Source organism: Choloepus didactylus, chromosome 2, assembly GCF_015220235.1.
Source record: "Choloepus didactylus isolate mChoDid1 chromosome 2, mChoDid1.pri, whole genome shotgun sequence".
In the NCBI taxonomy this organism is placed as follows: domain Eukaryota; kingdom Metazoa; phylum Chordata; class Mammalia; order Pilosa; family Megalonychidae; genus Choloepus; species Choloepus didactylus.
The window spans coordinates 138,397,170-138,420,706 of NC_051308.1; the positions used below are offsets into that span (position 1 = coordinate 138,397,170).

The 23,537-nt window shown below is 34.1% G+C and overlaps 1 protein-coding gene across 1 annotated transcript in view; it reads left to right on the forward strand.

Moving 5' to 3' along the window:
- COL11A1 (collagen type XI alpha 1 chain) overlaps nucleotides 1–23,537 on the forward strand; it is a 235,964-nt gene that overhangs the window by 23,587 nt on the left and 188,840 nt on the right. Inside the window, exons 3-4 of the mRNA XM_037815603.1 lie at nucleotides 1,862–2,075; nucleotides 5,297–5,459. Of these exons, the coding sequence (XP_037671531.1) occupies nucleotides 1,862–2,075; nucleotides 5,297–5,459 (377 nt within the window). The remainder of the gene's footprint in view (nucleotides 1–1,861; nucleotides 2,076–5,296; nucleotides 5,460–23,537) is intronic.

Genomic DNA, 23,537 nt, shown 5'->3' on the forward strand with positions numbered 1-23,537 from the left:
AAAATCTTGAATGTATTTTGACCATTGATACTTCCAGTATACTTTCTGTTTTGAAGTCATTTGTGGTAGATAAAAATTAAAAACTGCCTATATAAATAATGTCAATGCACACATTTTCTGACTTTGACAATGAAAAAAAAAGCTATTAAATCCATGCTATATTTTAAAAATCAAAAAATGCAATATTGCCATTATAAAGGAGAAGTAAGGAAAGGAATGAGAATTTTTCAAGAGAGAAAAGCAAAGAGAAATAGATTAATGGGAAGGTTTTAGAAATGCTCAAGAAGTTACAGTTGCTAATTCCTTATATTTTGGCTGATCATCTTGGAACAAATTTTGTGCCTTCAAATGTGGTATTTAGTTAATTCACTAAATTTGATCATTTCTGCTGTCTTATTCTTGAGAGAGGCTACAATGGAAGCGTCTAAGATCTACTTCCACTCCAATTAATAGAATTCATTTATATCAAAGTTTTTCCCCCTCACATCTTTGTGTCTAAGACATTTGTTTCCATTAACGAGTATTTCTTTCTGATAGGAAGTGAAACCTATGAGAGATACCTGATTTTTTTTTTTTCCCATGGAAATACTTATAAGCTTGCCTTCCTGGATGGTATAGCTTCTTGTCAAATAATGCAAAACACCATTAATAACTTCCTAATGTGAAGTCCACCATTAAAAAAAAATCCAAACAATGAATATTCTTTTAAAAATAATTTAGAAAGAACTTCGAAAAATGCATTTGAAGTACCCCTTCTTCCAATGTGGAAAGACATAAAGGCAGCCTCTCTGAATGAAGAATGTAAACAGTAAAGCATTGGAAGCTTCAGTGGTAATCACTTAGTGGTGAGGGGTAGTGGGTTGTAAGTTTAATGCAATGATTGTATTATTCTATTAGAATTTAAATTATATGCCCTCCACTGTCCCAGTTTGAGACCTTTAATTTGAATGTTTGGAAACTTGGTCCATGTGAGCAGACTAGAAACTGTATGCCCTCTTTAGACAACCTGCTGTGGAAAAGACAGGATGCAAAAGACTTTATTTATATAAATCCTTATCTTCATGACCCAATTTATCGAGGCCTTCTCTCCCCAGTTTAAAAATTCTACTGACACTAAGCTATATCAGAAAGAGATTTTAGTTAAGGAGAAATATATTCTGCATGGAAAGATAGTGACTTAAAAATTAAAACCAAATTTATTGTGCCTTTTCCATATCAAATTTATTCATGGATGCAATATCTATTGATTTTAAAAGACTGAACATTCAAACAATCACTTTGGAAACTCATATGCTCAGAGTGAATCATGATAGTGAGAGGGAAAAGAAGAAAAGATAAGCCATCCGCCCTCTAGTTGGCCAAGTATCTAATTAGTTCTGATTTATAATTACATAGGATTCTTATTAAAGAAACTACATTGTGTGATAAGAAAAACTGATCAAAACTCTTTAGATTTTGAATAATGCCTTCATGTATTGTATCATTTTGTGGCTATAAAGTAGACAAAGGCAGGGAAAAAAATCTTTAGAGAAAAAAGCAATACTTTAACAAGTGTTTTAAAAGCACTTACAATGTGTTTGATACTGTACTGGCACTATGATCTTGCTTCCAAACTTTGAGTTCAGTTTCACATAATCAATGTGCTTTAAATGAATGGCTTTCAAGTTTGAATATATTTTGAGGCAATTTTGAAGAAAAAGCTCAATAGAGTTATCCACTCCATTTGTTCTTTAATCTGTATTATTATTACTGTTTGAAATTAGTTGACTTTTTAAGTTCAAAAAGAAAGTTTAAGAATACTAGGATGACCCAGGAACAATTGGCAAATTCTGAATACCTGAATTTGGCCTTCTCTTCGCAGGTGGAACTTTTCCAGGAGATTTTTCAATATTATTTACAGTAAAACCCAAGAAAGGAATCCAGTCTTTCCTTTTATCTATTTATAATGAGCATGGTATTCAGCAAATTGGTGTTGAAGTTGGGAGATCACCTGTTTTCCTGTATGAAGATCACACTGGAAAGCCTGCCCCAGAAGACTATCCCCTGTTCAGAACCGTTAACATTGCTGACGGGAAGTAAGTAACGTAACAGTAAAATGTTCTGTGTTAAATGAAATCCTTGCATTCAATCATTCAACAAATATTCCTTATGTGTGATGCAGCTTTTCCAGGGGCTGGCAATATAGCAATGAACAAAATAATGAAACCCTTCTCCTAATGTAGTTTTCTTTATAGTTTTGTCAAACAATGAAAGATAGATAAATAAATAAATAACCAATAAGTAGTTTATCAGTTGGTGATAAGTGAGAGAAAAATAGAGCTGTGAAGAGGATAGGGAATGGAGAATGAGGAAAGGTGACCTGTGGAAAGATCCCAAGAAGGTGTGGCTACATGCTGTGCTGATATATTCCAGGAGAAGGGGAAGCACATACAAAGCCTTTGAGGCCAGACTGTTGCTGATTTGTTCCAAGCAACATTAAGGATGCCAGCATGGCAGCAGCATAGCAGGGAGAAAAAGATGAAGAAGCAGTGGGAGTCCAGATGGTGTAAGGTGTGGTGGTGGGGGTGGGGGTGGGAGGTGGGTGGGTGGGGAGTGGGGGTGTCCTGGTTGCAAGCACTTTAGGTTCTTCTCTGAGTGAAATGGGAAGTTGCTGTAGACTTTTTGAGTAAAGGAGTGGTATTGATCTGATTTACCTTTTTACCAATAATATTGATGATGATCATAGAAAAACTGATATAATATTTGATATATGCTATATACTGTTCTAAGCACTGTATGCCTATTTAACACAATTTTTCACAAAATGCTTTGAGGAAAGTGATGTTGATAAGATCGTTTTACAGGTAAGGGAACTGAGGCACACAGAGTTTAAGTAACAAGTATTTAATATGCCAAATGCTGATAGTTCTATGAATGAAAATAAAGCAGGGTAAGAGATGGTGTTCTCTTTTAGGTAGAGTAGTTCTCTTTAATTAGGTTATTTGAACAAAGATCTGAAAGAAGTGAGGTAGTGAGCCATGTGGGAGTAGGGAGAAAGAGCATTCCTGGCAGAGAGAATAGTGCAAGTGACAAAAGTGTGACTCTGGTGCAGGGAGTCAGAAAGCAAGAAGTTGAACATGAGGTTGGAGAGGTAGGGGAGGTAATCCTATGATGCAGGGTAAGGACTTTGGCTTTCACTGTGAGTATTGGATAGTTTTTACCAGGGCAGAGAGTTGATTTGACTTTTTCAAATGGTCGCTCTCATTGTTCTGGAGAAAATGATTTTGAGAGGTTGTCTTAGTTTGCCAGGCTGCTATGGCAAATACCATACAATGGGTTGACTTAAAAACCCAAATTTATTCGTTTATGGTTTCGAGGTCTAAAAGACCAAAATCAAAGTGTTGGCATGTCCATGCTTTCTCCCCAAAGTCTAGCTTTCCAGTGCTGGCTTGGTGCAATCCTTGGGGGTCCTTGGCTTGTATGACTGTCTTCCATCATATGGCAATCCCTCTCTTTCCTGTGTCTGCTCTTCTGATTTCTGCTGACTTCTGGCTTCTTTCTGTGTGGCATTCTCTAATTGTCCAAATATTTCCTGCTTATAAGGGACTTGGATAATTGGATTAAGGCCCACCCTGATTCAGTTGGGTCACACCTTAACTAAAAATAACCTTTTTACAATGGTTCACACCCACAGGAATGCGGATTAAGATTAAAAACAGTCTTTGTTACAGTACTAATTCAATTTACCACAGGGGAATAAAAGTTGAAGAAGAGAGATCAGTTAGGAGTCTAGATGAAAGGGACTAAGCTGAGAGACAGTGGATTCTGCCTATACTTACAACATAAGAATTGATGGGATTTTCCCATGATTTGAATGTGTAGGATGAGAGAAAGAGAATAATTAAGAATGACTCCAAAACTAAGAATTAAATGTTTTAAATATTATATATACCATAATTATTGAAATAAAATTATTATTATGAATGCTTAAATTAATTCAACAAAAATTTAGAGTTTATAACTTTGTTCTAATCAGTTTTTATATTTAAATCATTTTTATTTTCTGCTGAAGAAAAGTGCATACCTATGGTCCTGGGGCTGGTTTAAGTTAAAACACAGGGTCCTTGGCAGAAATATGGGTAAATTTTACTCTCACCATATTAAATGACTCCTCGTATAAATTTTTTGCTTGATTCAAACTAAGCAGACGCCCATGCTAGATGAGTGTGTTAGTGGAAAGACCAATGATTAAGTGTATATGGAAATATACTTGGTCCTCATCAGTAGTCTTGCCAAGTCACATGAAACAGAAATTTTAGGTAGACCCTGCAACTTTTTTGGGTACTTTATTTTATGGATCTAGTCCTAGACACTTCTGGAATATTAATCTAGCACTTGTCATTTGGAAAAAACATATATAAACCAGAGTAGTTTGGAAAATCCAAGTGAGCTTTGCTTAGTAGTTTATGTTAGCACCAGGAACTGTTAATAAAACCCACCATTTTATAGTATGATTAGGGTATATATGTTTCCCATGTCTCCCTTCTAAGCCTGTCATCGCTTCCCTGAGTTTGCTCGGGCAGGAACTGCAGTGTGAATTGAGACTCTCTCTCCACACACGCATTGACTGTGGTTTCTTTCAGTGTTCCCACTTCCTGCTAACCCTGCAAAGGAGAGATATTGTGTCTCAGTCTTGGATCCTGCCCACAGTAGTGATCTATAACCGTCTTGAAATTAAAGTGGAAAAAGAAAACGAAAGCACCTGAAATAAATGTGAATAAAGACAGAGAAGCACATTGTGTTTTACAATTAAAACGTTTGGTTACTCCAGGTGGAGCAGTCATTCGATTAGTAGACATAACCTTTTAGAGACAATCTCAGGGGATCGCTAGAGGAGAATTTTTTTTTTTTTTTAAGTGGAATTTCACTTTGAGGGAAAGCATTTACGTACATAGAAACTATTACTTACTCCATATCCCAGCCTAATCTCTATCAAATACCCTCATCAGGACACAGTGAGATTAAACCTTTGTTGCTCCAATACAAAATGAAGCAAAGGATGGGCGCTTCTGTATCAGCATAAACAGTTTATCCTCCCGTGCATCTTACCATGCGTGCCCCTTTGAGTACCTAGCACTGTGCTGTGTAATCAGTAAGTGGTCACCTGTTAGCTGATTGATTACAAAAAGGAGCCTACATTTCTTTTTAGATTTCAGCTCCTTTTTAAAACTTAAAATACCGCAGTATTTTAATCTGAATAATGTTTGGCAGCCAATGTCTTTAACGCTAACAAAAGAATTACTTGACTTTTTTTTAGGTGGCATCGGGTAGCAATCAGCGTGGAGAAGAAAACTGTGACAATGATTGTTGATTGTAAGAAGAAAACCACAAAAACACTTGATAGAAGTGAGAGAGCAATTGTTGATACCAATGGAATCACGGTTTTTGGAACAAGGATTTTGGATGAAGAAGTTTTTGAGGTAAAAATAAATCAGACGTCAAGCTGCATATTTTAAAAGGAGATGAATTGAGTTAATAACAGTAATAATTAATATGTTGTGAAGCAAAGTTGAAAAGTTCTAAAGGGTGACCTACTTTCTTCCTCTCTGGGTGTAGTGGTGATGTTTTCTATTGTTCAGTAAGAGAATGATTAGACAATGGTGGCTGTAACGCCTGGGAAACCTTTACAGAGATTGGTTGATTTGAACACAGGCGTGCTATTCTCCTGGGAAGGAGGAATGGTTTCTCTCTAGTACTTTGTATTTTTTTTTTTTTTTTTTTTTTTTTTTTTTTTGAGAGAAGAACATTTTCTTCACTTCCTTCTCTGGGAGAGTCATTTAGAGAAATGTAGACGTCGGATATTCTGCCTTTCTCTGCTCTTTGTGAATGTTTCCAAGGTAAATTAGAGATCGTATTGCAGAATATGAACTGTATGTTTTTAAAATCACATTTAAAAAAAATAATGCGAATTTTCCATGGTAGAGGCTTCCTTTCAATTATATTTCACCAATTATAATCACATTCTTTCTTTAATCCTTTAATTAGTGGACCTGATAACTCAAGCTTTAATTTTCATTTAATCAATTAATAGAATAAATAGATCTGAGTCCTGACCAAAGCTTTAATTTTCATTTAATCAATTAATAGAATAAACAGATCTGAGTCCTGACCCAAAAGGGTTGCACTCCTGACAGATGATTCATTATTTTGGTGATTGTTTTCATACAATTTCTGAATAATTTAAGTTTTCAAAGTGTAACAATGTAAATCTGTGTAATTTATTGTTGATAAATATATGTATTTCAATGGCAGATTTGCTGTATTTTGTAGATGTGTGAATAAATGTACACACAAACACAATGTATTTTCATGAAAGAAGAATATGCAGTCAGAACATCAGGTAGACTATTTGCATTTCCGCAAATATAACCTATAACAAATTTTAAATATAATTCACATTTGTGACATTTTGAGGTTATCTATTAGGGAACTTATTTGCTTCCAATCTCCTCTACTAGTGAGTGTGTATACTTTTGTAAATAAAATAATTTGATCTATTATATCATACTAACATAAATGATAAACTTATTCAGGTAATACATAGTGATAATATACTCTCAGATCTTCCATTGTTGGTCATTGACAACACTCAAAAAGATCTCCAAAAATAAATATATATTAATTAGACAAATGAATATAAGGTAACACAATATTATTTTTAGTTTTGCAAAATCCTATTTTAAAATAAAACTATTTCTAATCATTTGTTTCACATGCTACAGTTTTGTTTTGTACCCTTCACAACCTTATTTTCTGGGAACATAAATATGTAAATTTGAAGACTAATATTAATGGGTTATTTCATTTCATATATTACTTGAGTGTATTACTATAAGCATTCAAAAGTTGTGTGGAAACTTAAAAAATAGAAATTAAGGGACTTTTTAAAATCATATATGATTAGATTATGTAATAAGGAAAAACAGAAGAGAAAAAACCAAAATCCAATTAATTAATTATCAAGTCTAATACATTTATTGATCCAAAAAATAATGTTTGATATGAATGCGTGAATGCATTTTGGTCAGATTTATCTTTCATATGTTGTCACACTATTGTGACTTCTATTTTTATCTGATTTAAACATTTTGAATTTCTAGGTAGATTACATTTAGTTATTTTATTTTTACTCCTCATGAAGTTTCCTTTGATTCTTTCTCCTCCTTTCTTACACACACATATATACACAATAAACTCCATTTTCCCTTCTATGTACTATACTTATGCACTCTGTGTTCCAGTTTAGAATTTTTAGAATGCAATGTCAAATTATCACTCTAAGTTCTTTTCAAAATAAATATTTGAAACTGATGCTACATATTGAAGTATATGTAGTAAAAGTCTTTGTGTGAATGTCATAGGCTGGTTGGTTGTTACAGTATCAACTTCTAGGATATATAAAAATGATTTCCAAAAAATTTCCATGTGTTTTCACCTACTATTAACCAAAATACTCTTGGTTAAGAGGCTTCTAATAAATCATAAAAGACAGAGGTTCTGGAAAAAAAAGTTTTTTTTTTTTTAAAAATCAACTCTTAAATTCCCAATACCATGTACCACATTCTAAATCCTGGCATGAATCCAGCTATTTATTTGGAGAAGCTATTTAAAGAATAAGAAAAAAAATCTTTTTAAAAACCCTCTTGAATGATACATTTGAAGAATGTGACAGTGAGTAGTGGAAAATAAGTTTATTTAAACTGCTTCACATCTTGAAGTTTCATGAAACCTTTTGTATGAAAATTCAAATAGAACATTTCCTTAATATGAAATGTAGCTATTTTTAAAAGTGTGAAAAAATGCACTTTTCACAATTATGTTAATCTTTTACTGTTGTTGAGCAGTTAAAGAGGGGAAATATTTTTAATTAATAAAATACTGGGAAGGCTTTAGAAGAAGAATCCTTGAATTGGGTAGAATTTTATTTTTATCTAATTCATATATCAAAATAGTCATACATAAAAGTCAGGGCTGTGGTTCATAAGAACATGAACATATTTCCTAAATTGTATTGTTGAATGGGTATATAAAAATTTAAAAATAATTCTGTTTTTTCCCATTTGAAAATAGAACTTAAAAATAATTCAAACACATAGAACTTTTTATCAGAATAAAAAATTTCTGATTCCTCTTTAAAAATAAGTAGTTCACTTTATCTGAATATGACATTACTGTATCTTTCCCTTTTGGGGAAAAAACAAATATGTTTTTTCCTTTCATGTAGACTTTTAAATTTATGCAAGTAAACATGTACAAATTAAACTAAAAGCTGCAGGAGGTCAGAATGGTACCACATGCCATTATTTTAGAGTTTGATAAACAACTCATGTAACAACACCAGTGATACAGTAGGTTGAAAACTGAAAATGTCACTTTCTTGGAAATAGTGTCATTCAGATTTAGTTGTAAATTTGTATACTGTATATAATTATATCTATATACTACCCTAAATTTCCTAATTTCAAAAAATGCTAAACTTGGCCATATTTGAAGTGCAGACTGATGACCTTTAAGAATTCAACATTTAACACATAAAAGCAAAACTGAAAATTATTTTTAAAGTTTTGAAAACTATACGAAAATGCCAAGATAAATGTAAAGACTCAACTCAGATTATGTAATTTCAGCATAACAGAATGAACATAAGAATTCAATCCAAAATGAGAAAAATCTGATTTTGAATCCCAGCATCTAGCTTAATATTTGTTACTAAATGTAATTACTTAATCTGTATGAGTTTTAATTAATTACTTAATTCCATCCTTAAAATGGGAATAATAATGAAATGTTCCTCATAAAGCTTCTGTAAAAAGTAAATGATATAATTACTGTAAAGTATTTATAATACTTGTATGAATTATATATACATATATGCATATACACAATAAACATGCATATATATACACACAGACTTATACATTGTGTTAATTTAACTGAACTTAATGTATAATTTTCTTAACTTTTATTATACATTCTGTGCTTTTTAAGGTTTTACAACTATGACATCTTAATATTCTTGTACATTTTTGATTTTGTGTTACTAACAGTGATCAAGAGCACAAGATTAGCCAAAAGCCCTAATGGATCTCTTTTATCTGTCTTGCAAATGAAGTGCTTGTTTCCTGGGCTACTACTAGTTTATAAGGTACCTTTGTGGGGATTAGATAAATTTAACTTCCCTGGGTAAATCTTTAGTAAGTGGAACATGGTCTGGATGGTATTACTATTATGGCAGAAACAAAACAAAAACAAAAAACAAAAATTCTACAGGTATTTCAGTTCTGCAAGTTCTGAAAAAGCTTACTTGAACTTAAAAATAGCCATCTCAAATGCCGCTTTAAGATTTGATAGCCTGTGTTGTTATTCTTGTATCTTTTTTACTGCATATGCATTTCAGGATATATGGTTTTCTTTTTTTAAATATTTAGTGAGAAGTTATAGTTTATCTGTAGTATTGCATAATCGGATGGAGGCTGTTTTTCCATTTGTCCCACTTTCCCAGTCTACTTGCAAGTACATCATGACCCTTGAGATTTTTCTGCCTCAATTTAATAAGGAATAATTGAAGTACAATAAAGGTCACACATTTAATGTGTATCATTTCATTAGTCATGTCATATGTATATATCTGTAGAACTGTCACCATAATCCATACACCCAAAAATTTCTTCATGCCCTTTTGTAATCTATCCCTCCTTCTACACCCATCCCCAGGCAGTCACCAATTTGTTTTTTGTCACTATAGCTTATTTATCTTAGCTAGAATTTTTTACAAATGGAATAAAATTGAATGTACTCTTTTTAACCTGGATTTTCTTCATTTAGATTAATGATTTTCAAATCCATCTATGTTGAATATATCATTATTTTGTTTCTTTTTTATTACCAGGTAGCATTCAAAAGTATGGATAAATGATAATTAATTTATCCATTCACCTATTGATGGCCATTTGGGTTGTGTTGAGCTTTAGGCTACTACATATAAAACTGCTGTGAATACCCATGAATATATCTTTGCATGGTCATTTATTTTTTTATTTTGGTTAAATATCTAATTGTGAAATGACTGGATTATTTGGTAGGTGTATGTTTAACATTAAAGAAGCTGACAGACTGCTTTCCAAAGTGATTTTACCATTTTACAACCCTTCCAGCCATATGTTAGTGTTCCAGTTCTTTTACATCCTTCTCAACATTGATTTGGTCAGACTTTTAAATTTTAACTACTTTGGTGGATGTGTAGTGGCATTTCATTGTGATTTTAACTAGCATTTCCCTTATGAGTAATGTTGTAAAACATTTTTCAGGTATTTATGTATCTTCTTTTCTAAGCTGTCTGTCCGCATCTTTTGCCTACTTCCTTTATAATTGGGCTGTTTGTTTTCTGATAGTGGAGTTCTAAGAGGTCTTTGTATATTCTGGATACAAGTTCTTTGATAGGTGTTTTAAAGTATTTTCTTTCAGCTTATTGCATGCCTTTTCATACTCTTAATGGTGTCATTCACAGATCAAAAGTTTTTAGTTTTTTATATACAGAAAAGTGGTAACTTTCAAATATGATTTAACAAGTAGTTGTAGGGCAAATTTCAAATAATTTTGTGGGTTACAGTTCCACAAGTTCAGTTATTTCCTTATTGTGCAATATAGCATATATACAGAAAGATGTTAATTTCCAACATAAAATTTAACAAGTAGCTATAGAGCAAATTTCAAAGAATATTATGGGTTACAGTTCCACCATGTCAGTTATTTCCTCCTAGCTAGTCTAATACCCTAGAAACAAACAAACAAAAAATATTTGTACAAAGATTCAGTGTTCACAGTCTTTTGTTAAATCTTATCTTGTCTGTTCCTACCCCTCCCTCTTGTTTGATCACTTTCTCAATCTTCAGGGATATCTGAGCAGTGACCACTCTAACTTGTTCATATTGAAAAGGGGTGTTGACATTATGGGGAAGGGGGATGCATCTGGTTGATGTTCTTGAAGAGGCTATTGCCTCTGGGTTTGGGGACTTATCTGGCATAGGAACACTCCGGAGGATTTAAGTTTCTGAAAACTAAACTTAGTGAGTGAAACTTTTACAGAGTCTCACAAAGGAACATAGGTATTCTTTAGTATTTTGGGGATGACTGTTGATTGGGGCTTGGCTTACTGTGGCCATTTGGAATATCTAGCTAGGACTTGCATAAGAGTAACCTCCAGGATAACTTCTTGATTCTATTTTAATCTCTTAGTCACTGAAAGCTTATTTGGTTATCTTTCTTTTCCGTATTTTGGTAAAGAAGGAATCTCAATTCCTCAATGTCAGGGTCAGGCTCATTCCTGGGAGTCAGGTCCCATGTAGGGGGGAAGGTAATGTATTTATTTGTAGGGTTGGGCTTACAGAGAGAAAGGCCACATCTGAGCAACAAAAGAGGCTCTGTAAAAGTACTCTTATTACTAATTATGGGTAGGTTTAGCTTCCTCTTTATAGCCATAAGTTTCACAAGAGTAAGCCTCAAGATCCAGGGTTTGACTTATGAAGTAGTGGGTTCCTAATTTCATATAGCATGCATTCTGTCCAAGATAAACAATCAGTGTCTCACATTATCTTCACTTAGTTGTGCAATCATCATCACTCTCAATTTTAAGCAATTATCATAACCAAAAAAACTCAAAGCTCTTATCAGCCCCTAATTATTTATCCCTGGTATTAGTGTGGTGCTCATAAAGTATTCATATTAAATATAGTCTATAATATGCAATGGGTAGTTTTTCCCATATACCACTCTGTTGTTAAATCTTTGTACCAGTGTAATACTTTGGAAGTAGATTATGCAAGCCCTTATTTGTATTTATAGTGCTAATCTGTGAGATACATGCTTTTAAACAACTCCTTCAATCATGTTCACCTTTAATGTGTCACAGATACTGATAATCCCATTAACAAGCTATCATCACTCTGTCCATTTCCATACCTTTAAGTTCACCCTCATTAACTTGTTTGTACATATTAGGCAATCATTCCCCCTTCACTACCTTCTGTCTGTCTCTAGGTCCCATGTATTCTGCATTATAAGACTGATTTTACATTGTTCAGGGAGTTCATATTAGTGGTAACATACAGTCTCTCCTTTTGTGTCTGACTTATTTTAGCATTATGTCTTCAAGGTTCATCACTATTCTCATATGTTTCAGGACCTCATTCTTTCTTACTGCTGCATAGTATTCCTTCATATGTATATACCATATTTTGTTTATCTATTCATCTGTTGAAGGACACTTGGATTGTTTCCATCTCTTGGCAATTGTGAACAATGCCACTGTGGACATCAGTGTGCAAATATCTGTTCATGTCACTGCCCTCAGTTCTTCTGGGTATATACTGAGAAGTAGAATTGCTGGATGGTAGGGTATCTCAGTATCTAATTTTCTGAGGAACCACCAAACTGTTTTCCACAGCGGTTGTACCATTATACATTCCCACCAGCTGTGAATAAGAGTTCCAATTTCTCCACATCCTTTCCAGCATTTGTAGTTTCCTGTTTGTTTAACAGTAGTCATTCTTGTTGGTGTGAGATAATATCTCATTGTGGTTTTGATTTGCATTTCAGTAATAGCTAGTGAAGATGAACATTTTTTCTTGTGTTTTAGCCATTTGTATTTCCTTTTTGGAAAAATGTCTTTTCATATCTTTTGCCCATTTTATAATTGGGCTGTTTGTACTATTGTCATTGAGTTGTAGGATTTCTTTATATTTGTGGGTTATCAATCTCTTATCAGAAATATGTTTTCCAAATATGCCTCCCATTGAGTTGAATGCTTCTTTACGTTTTTGACAAAACCCTTTGAGGCACAGAAACTTTTGATTCTGAGGAGTTCTCGTTTATCTATTTTTTCTTTTGTTGCTTGTGCTTTGGGTATAAGGTCTAAGAAGCTACCTCCTATTACTAGGTCTTGAAGATGTTTCCTTCTGTTATCTTCTAGGAGTTTTATGGTAGTGTCTCTTATATTGAGTTCTTTGATCCACTTTGAGTTAATTTTTGTATACTGTGTGAAGTAGGGGTCCTCTTTCATTCCTTTGGATGTGGATATCCAGTTCTCCCAGCCCAATTTGTTGAAAAGACTGTTCTGCCCCAGTTTAATGGATTTGGGGCCTTATCAAAATCAGTTGTCCATAGATCTGGAGATCTATTTCCAAACTCCCAATTTGATTCCATTGATCAATATGTCTGTCTTTGTGCCAGTACCATGCTGTTTTGACCACTGTGGCTTTATAGTAGGCTTCTGAATTCATTCTTATTTTTTAGAATGTTTTTGGCAATTCAAGGCCTCTTTCCCTTCCAAATAAATTTGGTATCTAGCTTTTCCAAGTCTACAAAGTAGTAGAATTTTGATTGGAATTGTGTTGAATCCATATATCAGTTTGGGTAGAATTGACATCTTAACGAAGTTTAGCCTTCCTATCCATGAACACAGAATATCTTTCCACCTATTTAGGTCCTCTTTGATTTCTTTTAGTAACGTTTTGTAATTTTCTTTGTAGAGGTCTTTTATGTGCTTGGTCAAGTTTCTTCCTAGGTACTTTGATTTTTTTAGTTGCTATTTTGAATGGAATTTTTTTCTTGATTGCCTCTTCAATTAGGTCTTTACCAGTGTATGGGAATGTTTTGTGTATTCTTGTATCCCGCCACTTTGCTTAATTTGTTTATTAGCTCAAGTAGCTTTGTCATAGATTTCTCAGAATTTTCCAAATATAAGTTCATGTCATCTGCAAATAATGACAGTTTTACTTCTTCCTTTCCAATTTGGCTGCCTTTTATTTGTTGTCTTGCTAGATTGCTCTTGCTAGAACTTCTAGCACACTGTTGAATAATAGTGGTGACAGTGGGCATCCTTGTCTCGTTCCCAATCTTAGGGGGAAGGCTTTCAACGGCTCACTGTTGAGTACTATGCTGGCTGTGTTTCATATATGCCCTTTATCATATTGAGGAAGTTTTCTTCAATTTCTACCTTTTGAGGTGATTTTGTCATAAAAGGATGCTGAATTTTGTCGAATGCTTTTTTCAGCATCTTTTGAGATGATCATTTGATTTTTCCCTTTCAATTTCTTAATGTGTTGTATTACATTGATTGATTTTCTTATGTTGAACCACACTTGCATTCCTGGAATGGGAATGCACCCCACTTGGTTGTGGTGTATTGTTCTTTTAATGTGTCTTTGGATTTGATTTGCAAGTATTTTGTTGCAAATGTTTGTATCTATATTCATTTGGGAGATTGGCCTGTAGTTTTCCCATCTTGTAGTGTCTTTATGTTGTTTTGGTATTAGAGTGATGTTTGCTTCATAAAATGAGTTAGGTGGTGTGCCAGCTTGGATATATTATGTCTCTCAGGAAAAGCCATATTCTTTAATGCAATCTTGTGGGGGCAGACTGATTAGTCTGTTTATTAGGGTGGAACCTCTGATTGAATTATTTCCCTGGAGGTGTGGACCCTGACCATTCAGGGTGGGTCTTGATTAGTTCACTGGAATATTTAAGAGAGAATCTAAAAGCTGACACAGACCCAGATGTTTGATGACACTTAGAGATGCCTGGAGGTGCAGACAGAAAGAACGTTTGGAGATGCTAAGCTAAGAGATGGACCCCAGAGTTTGCTCCAGAGAAGCTAAGAGAGACACAGAGACGTTTGCAGATGCTAAGCTAAGAGATGGAGCCCAGAGTTTGCTCCAGAGAAGCTAAGAGAGACACAGAGACATTTTGGAGAATGTCATTTTGAAATTCAACCTTGGAGCAAAGGAATAGCAGACACCAGCCATGTGCCTTCAAACATTATCAGCCTTTCTTCAGTGAAGGTATCCTCTTGTTGATACCTTAACTTAAACATTTTCATGGCCTTAGAACTATAAACTTGTAACCTAATAAATCCCCTTTATAAAACCCAATCCATTTGTGGTATTTTGCATGACAGCAGCACTAGCAAAGTGGAACAGTTAGTGTTCCTTTTTTCTTCAATTTTTTGAAAGAATTTGTGCAGGAATGGTGTCAGTTCTTTTTGGAAAGTTTGGAAAAATTCCCCTGTGAAACCATCTGACCCTAGGCTTTTATTTGTAGGCCTTTTGATGATTTGTGATTGGTTTGTTGAGGTCTTCTATTTCTTCTCAGGTCAGTCTAGGTTTTTCATGTATTTCCAGGAAATTGTCCATTTCCTCTAAGCTGTCTAGTTTTTCAGCATACAGTTTTTCATTTTTTTATTTACTATTTTATTATTACCTTTTTTATTTCTTCAGGATCCACAGTAATGACCCCCTTCTCATTTCTGATTTTGTTTATTTGAGTCTTTTCTGTTTTTTACTGTGTCATTCTAGCTAAGGGTTTGTCAATCTTGTTGATCTTCTGAAGGAAACAACTTTTAGTTTTATTTATTCTCTATGGTTTCATTTTGTTTTTGTTGTTGTTTTGTTCTCCAGATCATTTATTTCTGCTTTAATCTTTGTTACTTCTTTTCTTCTTCTTGCTTTAGGGGTAGTTTATTGTTTATTCTCTAGCTTCTTCAGTTGTTCAGTTAGGACTTTGGTTTTAGCTCTTTCTTCCTTTGTAATGAATGCATTTAGAGCTATAAATTTCCCTCTCAACACTACCTTCACTGCTTCCTAGGGGTTTTGTTATGTTGTGTTCTTGTTTTCCTTTCTCTCTAGATATTTACTGATTTCTCCTGCAATTTCTTCTTTGACCCACTGAGTGTTTAGGATTATGTTGTTTAACCTCTATATATTTGCGAAAGTTTTGGTTCTTTGGTAATTATTGATTTCTAGTTGCATTCCATTATGGTCAGAGAGTGTGCATTGAATAATTTCAATATTTTAAAATTTATTGAGACTTGTTCTGTGCTCTCCTGGAGAACGTTCCATGGGCACTAGAGAAGAATGTATATTCTGGTAATTTGGGATGTCTTGATCTATATATGTCTAAGTCTAATTCGTTTATCACATTGTTTATGTTCTCAATCCTAATTAGTTCTCTGAATAGTTGTTCTATCTATAGAAGAGAGTGGTGTATTGAAGTGTCCCACTGTTGTTCCAGAAACATCTATTTCTTCCTTCAGTTTTGCCAGTGTTTGTCTCATGTACTTTGGAGCTCCTTGATTGGTTGCATAAATATTTATGATTATTTCTTCTTTGTGAATTGACCCTTTTATTAATATATAGTGTTCTTCTTTGTCTCTTTTGACATCTTTGCATTTAAAGTCTATTTTGACTGCTGGTAGTGTAGCTACCCCTGGTTTCTTTTGGCTGTAGCTTGCATGGAATATTTTTTTCCCATCCTTTCACTTTCAATCTCTTTGTGTTGCTGGGTCTAAGATGAGTCTCTTGCAAACAGCATATCAATGAATCATAACTTTTAATCCATTCTGCCAGTCTGTATCTTTTAATTGGAGAGTTTAATCCATTTACATTCAAATTTATTACCGTGAAGGCAGTTCTTGAGCCAACCATCCTATCCTTTGATAAATTCTCCACTTTTTCATCCAAGTCCCTGCTATGTATTTCAGAGGTCCTTCTCTGGCTACTCAGACCCTGGAACCTCTGTCCCAGGCATTTTCTGCCTTTTCTCTAGTTTTTTTTTGTTTGTTTGTTTTGTTTTTTTTTTAGCATGATACAGAAGTTTGCTCATCTTTCCTATTCTGCTATCTTCCAGGAAGTCTGAAAAAGTTTTTCATTTTGATCAAGTTTAATTTTCAGTATTGTTTTTATATTTTGTACTTTTTGTGTTCAGTGTAAGAAGTCTTTCCCTATATGAATATCATAAAGATTTTCAACTATATTTATTTCCAGCAGTTTTATAGTTTTAGATTTTTAAATGTTGGCCAAACACAATTTTAAGTCTAATTGTGTATATGAAATGAGTTAAAGGTCAAATTTCCTTGTTTTACATAAGCATATCCATTTATCCAGCGCAATTTGTTAAAATGAGTTTCCTTTCCCACATTAAATTGCCTTAGCTCTTTTGTCGGAAATCAATTGACCGTATATGAGTGGTTCTATTACTGAACTGTCTACCTCTTCCATTGTTCTATTTGTCTGTCTTTTCACTAATACCAAAGTGTCTAGGTTACTCTAGTTTATAGAAAGTTTTAAAATCAAGTGTGGTAAATTCCTCTCATAATGTTTCCTAGGTTTCATTGTGGATGTCTTGGACATCTTTTATTCCCAGGTAGTTTTTATTTTAAATATTAGGTATTATGTAATTTATATTTGTTCCAAGATATTTTATGTTCTTTAGTGCTACTATAAAATTTGTTTCTGATTTCATTTTTTCCTTGTTTGTTGCTAACATGTATAAGGAAAATAATTGATTTCTGCATATTAACCTTTTATCTTACAATGTTGTTATATTTATTTAAGAGTTCAGGTAGATTTTCATTATAATGTCAACAATTTATATGATCTGAATATAGGGAATATTTTACTACTCTTCTATCTTTATGTCTTATTGTAATGAATAGGACCTTCTACATAATATAGAATAGAAGCAGTAAAAGCAGCATTCTTATCTTTCTTTGTATTCCTGATCTTGTATGGAAAAAAAAAAAATCAGTCACACAGCTTTATTTATACTGTTGGCAGTTAAGTTTTTGATAGATCTGTTTGTCAGTTTGAAAACACTCATTATTATTCTTAATTTGCTGTGTTTTTTTAACATAAATGGTCCTTTAATTTTGACAAATGCTTTTACTGCATTTATTCAAATTATTATGTGTTTTTTTTTCCTTGTCCCTATTAATATATTGAATTACCTTGATTGATTTTTAGATGTTTAAGAGCAACCATTTGTTCCTTGGATCAACCCTATTTGGTCAAAATATATTATGTTGAATTAAATTTATAACAGTTTTTAAGGATTTCAAGTCTATATTAATGAGAAATATTGGTCTATGATTTTCTATATTTGTAATACCTTTGTCAGTGTTGATATTAGGGCTATGCTGAGCTTGTAAAGTGAGGTGGGCAGTAATCCTTCCTCTATTTTCTGAAGTGTTTTGAAACATAATTTCTTGAATATTTGACAAAATTCACCAGTGAAAATATCAGGAGCTGGAGTTTTCTTTCCAGAAAGTATTTTGATAACAAATTTAATTTCTTTAATAGATACAAGTCAATTCCATTCTTCTGTTTCTTCTCTGTCAGTTTTGGAAAGTTCTCCTTTTTAAGAAATTTTTCTAGATCAATCACATTCTTGAATTTGTTGGCATAAAGTTTTCTGTAGCATTATCTTATTTTTTAAAATGCCATTAGGATTTCTAGTGATAACTACTTTTCTTTTCCTGATATTGTTTGTATTCTCTCTCATTTTTAATGTAGATCTACCAGTTGAGCTAAAAGTTTGCAAACTTTGATTTTTTTTAAGGAGCCAGTTTTTGGCTTTCTTAATTTTATCTATTGGCTGATTGTTTTTGATTTCATTATTATTTTATTTCTATCCTCAGGTTGGAGCCTGTGGTTAAAATTTTGAAATCTTGTATTTAGTAGTTTAAGAATTTAAATTAATATCTCCCTAAACACTGCTTTAGTAACATCCTAGTAATTTGAATATGCAATTTTTGATCATTATTATGTTAAAATATTTCTAACTTTTTTTCATTTTTGACCCATGAATCATTTAGAGGTGTGTTGTTTGATGTTTAGATACTTAGGGTTTATTTAGCTTGTTATCACTGATTTCTAGTTTAATTCTGTTGTGGTCTGAGAATCCATTTGGTATGACTTCAATCATTACATTTTTTATGCAGCCAACTAGCTCAGCCAACTAAACGGTTGTTCTAATGCTTGCAAGAATATCAGGAATTCCCCAGTTGGGGAAGTTTAATATTTCCACATTTTCCCCAGTCCCTCAAGGTGGCTTTGCAAATATTTTTTATTCTCTGCTCAATTTACTCTGGGATTTATCGGGGCTTCATGCTAACCTGTACAAACCAACCAAAACTCATCCCCATTCAAGGGTCCATGTAATTATGGTGTTTGTATGAACTGACCATGCAAGTTTAATTATATAGTGTGCTACAGAAAATATAGATTTTGCACCAAATTAACATCTTACTTTGCTCTTGCATAGAAGTTGAAGTTTTAAAACATAGTATCATCCTTTACCCTTCAGTCTGATTTACCTTAGCCCAACCAAGTACATGTTGTTCATATCTCTACATGAAGTCTGATCTCTTTTTCAGCTTTTGTAACAGTTACTGTTTGAGGTAATGATGACATTCATAGCTGCCGGACTCTGGCTCTGAGTCTCAGGTGTCACACTGATACCCAGAGTTCCAGGGACTGACCAGGTTATACACAAATGGTTCAATATCTCAGAATTTAGAAATAACCATTACAATTCAGGAATGGATGTGGCTTGTAAGAGCTTAAAATCTAGGAATGTTTACAGTAGGTCTTCCCCTGATAAACTGTGCTCTCAGATTCAGTTCTCAGAGTTTGCACATTATAGTCAGTCTATGTTAGTGAGGCAATATAATGTTTGTCTTTTTTATTCCAGCTTCTTTCACTCAACATGCTGTTCTCAGTGTCCATTTACCTGGTTGCAAACCTCACAACTTCATTCCTTCTTGCCACCACTCAATACTCTGTTGTATTTATATATCACAGTTCATTATTAAGTTTTTCAGTACCCTTAGGCCAACTCTGTTTATTGAAAATCATGAATACTGCTGCCATAAACACCAGTGTGCAAATGTTCATTCATGTCTCTGCTCTCAGTTCTTCCCAGTATATATCCAATAACAGGGTTGCAGGACCATATGGCAATCCCATTCTTAACTTCCTGTGGAATAACTACACTGCCTTCCATATGGGCTGCACCATTCTACTTCCCTATGAACAGAGAATAGGTATATACCTCTCTCCACATTTTCTCCAGCACTTGTATCCTTCTGTTTATTTTTTAAACAGTTTTATTCAAACACCATACAATCCATCCTAAGTAAACAATGAATGATTCCCAGTATAATCATATAGTTATGCATTCACCACCACAATCTATATGAAGATATTTCTGTTTCTTTAGCAAAGAAAGTGGAAGAGGAGAAAAAAATGAATAATAAAAAAAAAAGTTAGAAGGAAAATAAAAATAAAGTAAAATACAATGAAAAGGTCAGACAACAACAGCAGCACCAAGAATCCCATACTACTCCCTTATATCCCCCTGTTATAGACATTTATCTTTGGTATATTGCCTTTGTTACAATTAATGGAAGCATCTTACAGTATCACTGATAAGTATAGACTCAGGTTTGTCCTGATTGTATTTTTCCCCTATACAGTCCAATTTTCCACACCTTGCAATGTTGACATTCATTTGTTATCCGTCACGTTAAAATATTCTTATTTTTGTACATTTAGTCATCATCATCATTGACCACTCTAGTTTTCACCAAGTTGTACTATCCTAGTCTTTACCTTTGTCTTTCCTTCTGGTATGATACATGCCCCTAGCCTTCCTCTTTCAACCATACTTACTCTTCTTTGTTCAGAGTGCCTACAGTATTGTGTTAACATCTCCCAGTATTGTGCTATCCATTTATGGATCTATACAATCAAATCCTGTTGAACTCTGTACTCCTTCAGCATCAAATGCCCAATCTCTACCCTCTTTCTATCTCCTAATAACATGTATTCTCAACTTTAACTCTCAAAGTTCACTCATCAATGTTAGCTCATGCTAGTGAGACCATACAGTATCCATCCTTTTGTTTCTGACTAATTTCTCTCAACATAATGTCTACTGTCTACCATTTTGTTTTTTGGATTTTATATGTCATATTTTATTTTTTCACCTTCCTCTCTTTTCACCCTTTCTGATAGTTTTCATTTCTGCAGTCTTCTCTAAACCTCTCTCTCCTTGCTTTCGCTAGCTGCCTGTAGTGCTAGTTTTAGTATTTCTTATAGAACAAGTGTCTTGTTCACAAACTCTCTCAGTGTCCATTTGTCTGAAAATATTTTAAACTCCCCTTATTTTTGAAGGACAGTTTTTCTGGATATAAAATTCTTGGTTGGTAGTTTTTCTCTTTCAGTATCTTAAATATATCATACCACTTCCTTCTCACCTCCATGATTTCTACTGAGAAATCCACACATAGGTTTATCGAGTTTCCCTTGTATGTAATGGATCGCTAATCTTTTGCTGCTTCAGAATTCTCTGTTTTTGACGTCTGACAATCTGATTAGTAATTGTCTTAGAGTAGGTCTATTCATATCAGTTCTCTTTGGGGCACACTGCATTTCTTGGATCTGTAACTTTATGTCATTCAAAAGAAATGAGAAATTTTCAGTGATTATTTCCTCCATTATTCTTTCTGACACCTTTCCCTTCTCTTCTCCTTCTGGGACACCCATTACACATATATTCATGCACTTCCTGTTCTTCAGTTCCCTGAGACCCTGCTCATATTTTTCCATTCTCTTCCCTATCTGTTCTTCTGTGTGTAGTATTTCAGAATGTCTGCCCTCTAGTTCATGAATCCTTCCTTCTGCCTCTTCAAATCTGCTGTTGTGTGTCTCCATTGTGTTTTTCATCTTTTCTATTTTGACTTTCATTCCCCTAAGTTCTGCCAATTGTTTTTTTAAACTTTCAGGTTCTTCCTATGTTCACCCAATCTCTCCTTTATATCCTTCTCTTTTGCCATATCTTCCTTCAACTCATTGATTTGATTTTTGAATTGATTTAGCGTATTTGCTTGAACATCTTTAATTAGTTGTTTCGGCTCCTGTGTCTCATTTGAAGTGTAAGTTTATTCCCTTAACCTGGACATATCTTTGTTTACCCTAGTGTGACTCTAATTTTTTTGTCTAGGCATCTGTTTTCCTTGATTACCCCAATCAGATTTTCCCAGACCAGATGGGCCCAGGGCTCAGGAAGAGGGTGTAATCAGTATCAAGTTTCCTTGAAGATGAGACCCAGAGATTGTCAAACTTTCCTTGATGTCTCTATATTCTGTTGTTTTCCTATCCTCCACAGCAGGTGGTACTTGTCAGCCCACAGCTCCCCCAGCAGCATAAAGAGGTGTGGTGCTTTTAATTCTCAGTAGATTCTGTTCCTGTCAGGCACTGAGGGTGAATTAGAAGCCAAGCTTAAGCTGTTTATTTTTCCACAGATCCTGAAGTCTGAATTCTCTAAGGGAAGGCAGTCCCTTGAGCTGGGCCTCACCCCCATTTTCCTAGGGCATATAAGTCCTTTAGGGAATTAACCCCTTCACTTGACTTCTTCATCTCTCTAACTATCTTAACTCCACCCTTGCCTGGATCTGTGCTGACAATTGAAAATGCCTGAGGCTTTCTCTAATGAGCTACTGAGAGGAAGAGAAAAAAAGAAAAAGAAATCCCCTTTTCAGAACCAGTCCCCAGCTCCCAAGTTTCATCAGTCAACCAGAGTTGGTACCCATTTCTGTGTGCCCCTTTAATTGAGACACAGCCCTTTTGGATATTCTGAGCTGTCCAACTCCAAAACCCTCTTTTTTATTTTTATTTTTTTCCATCAGCCCTGCCTCCTCTGCTGAGAGAGACCTCAGTGTTCCTTTCCTGCTTGCTCCAGGTTTATCTGTGCTCATAGCTTGTATTCAGTAGTTCAGATTTGTTAATTAAATCCACAATTGGAGCTTGGTTGAGGTACCTTCCCTTGCTCCTAGCAGAGATTGCCTCTTTTTTTCCACAGGGGAGTATTCCAACTCAGCCTGCTCTGCCCATGGGGGAGGGGCACCAGCTTCTCAGTTTGGGGAACTTTACTTGCAGTTCAATGCTGCGATCTCAGGCATTCCGTCCATTCCAGATTGGTGTACAATGTGTGACCAGTCATAGATATCCCCCAAACAGTTGTTCTAGACTATTTACTAGTTGTTTCTGGCTATGTTCTAGTTGTTCTAGGGGACTAACTAAATTCCACACCTCCCTACATAATCCACCCCCTAATAATACATTTTAATTTATTCAGAATTGTGCTATGACTTAACATATGATCTGTAGTGGTGAATGTAGCATGTGCCATTGACAATAAAGTGCATTATTAAATTTTTGGATGTAGCATTTTATAAATGTCATTTAGACCTTCTATTTCTTTTCTGATACATTTTTCTACATGTTCTATTAATTGTTGAGAAGGGGTGTTAGTGCTAAAATCTCCTACTATAATTATGGAATTGCCTATTTTCATTTTAGTTATCAATTTCTGCTTCATATATTCTATTCTTAGCTGAACCCACATTTAAAACTTGTATGACTTTCTAGTTTCCACTTTTTATTATTATTATGAAGTATCCCTCTTTATCTCTGGTAATATTATTGTCTTGGAGTCTATTTGATATGATATTAGTGTAGCCACTTCAGCCCTGCCATGCTTACTACAGCATTATATATATACACACACACAGGCATACCTCAGAGATAATGTGGGTTTGACTCCAGACCACCACAATAAAGCAAGTATGGTAATAAAGCAAGTCACACTAATTTTTTTTATTT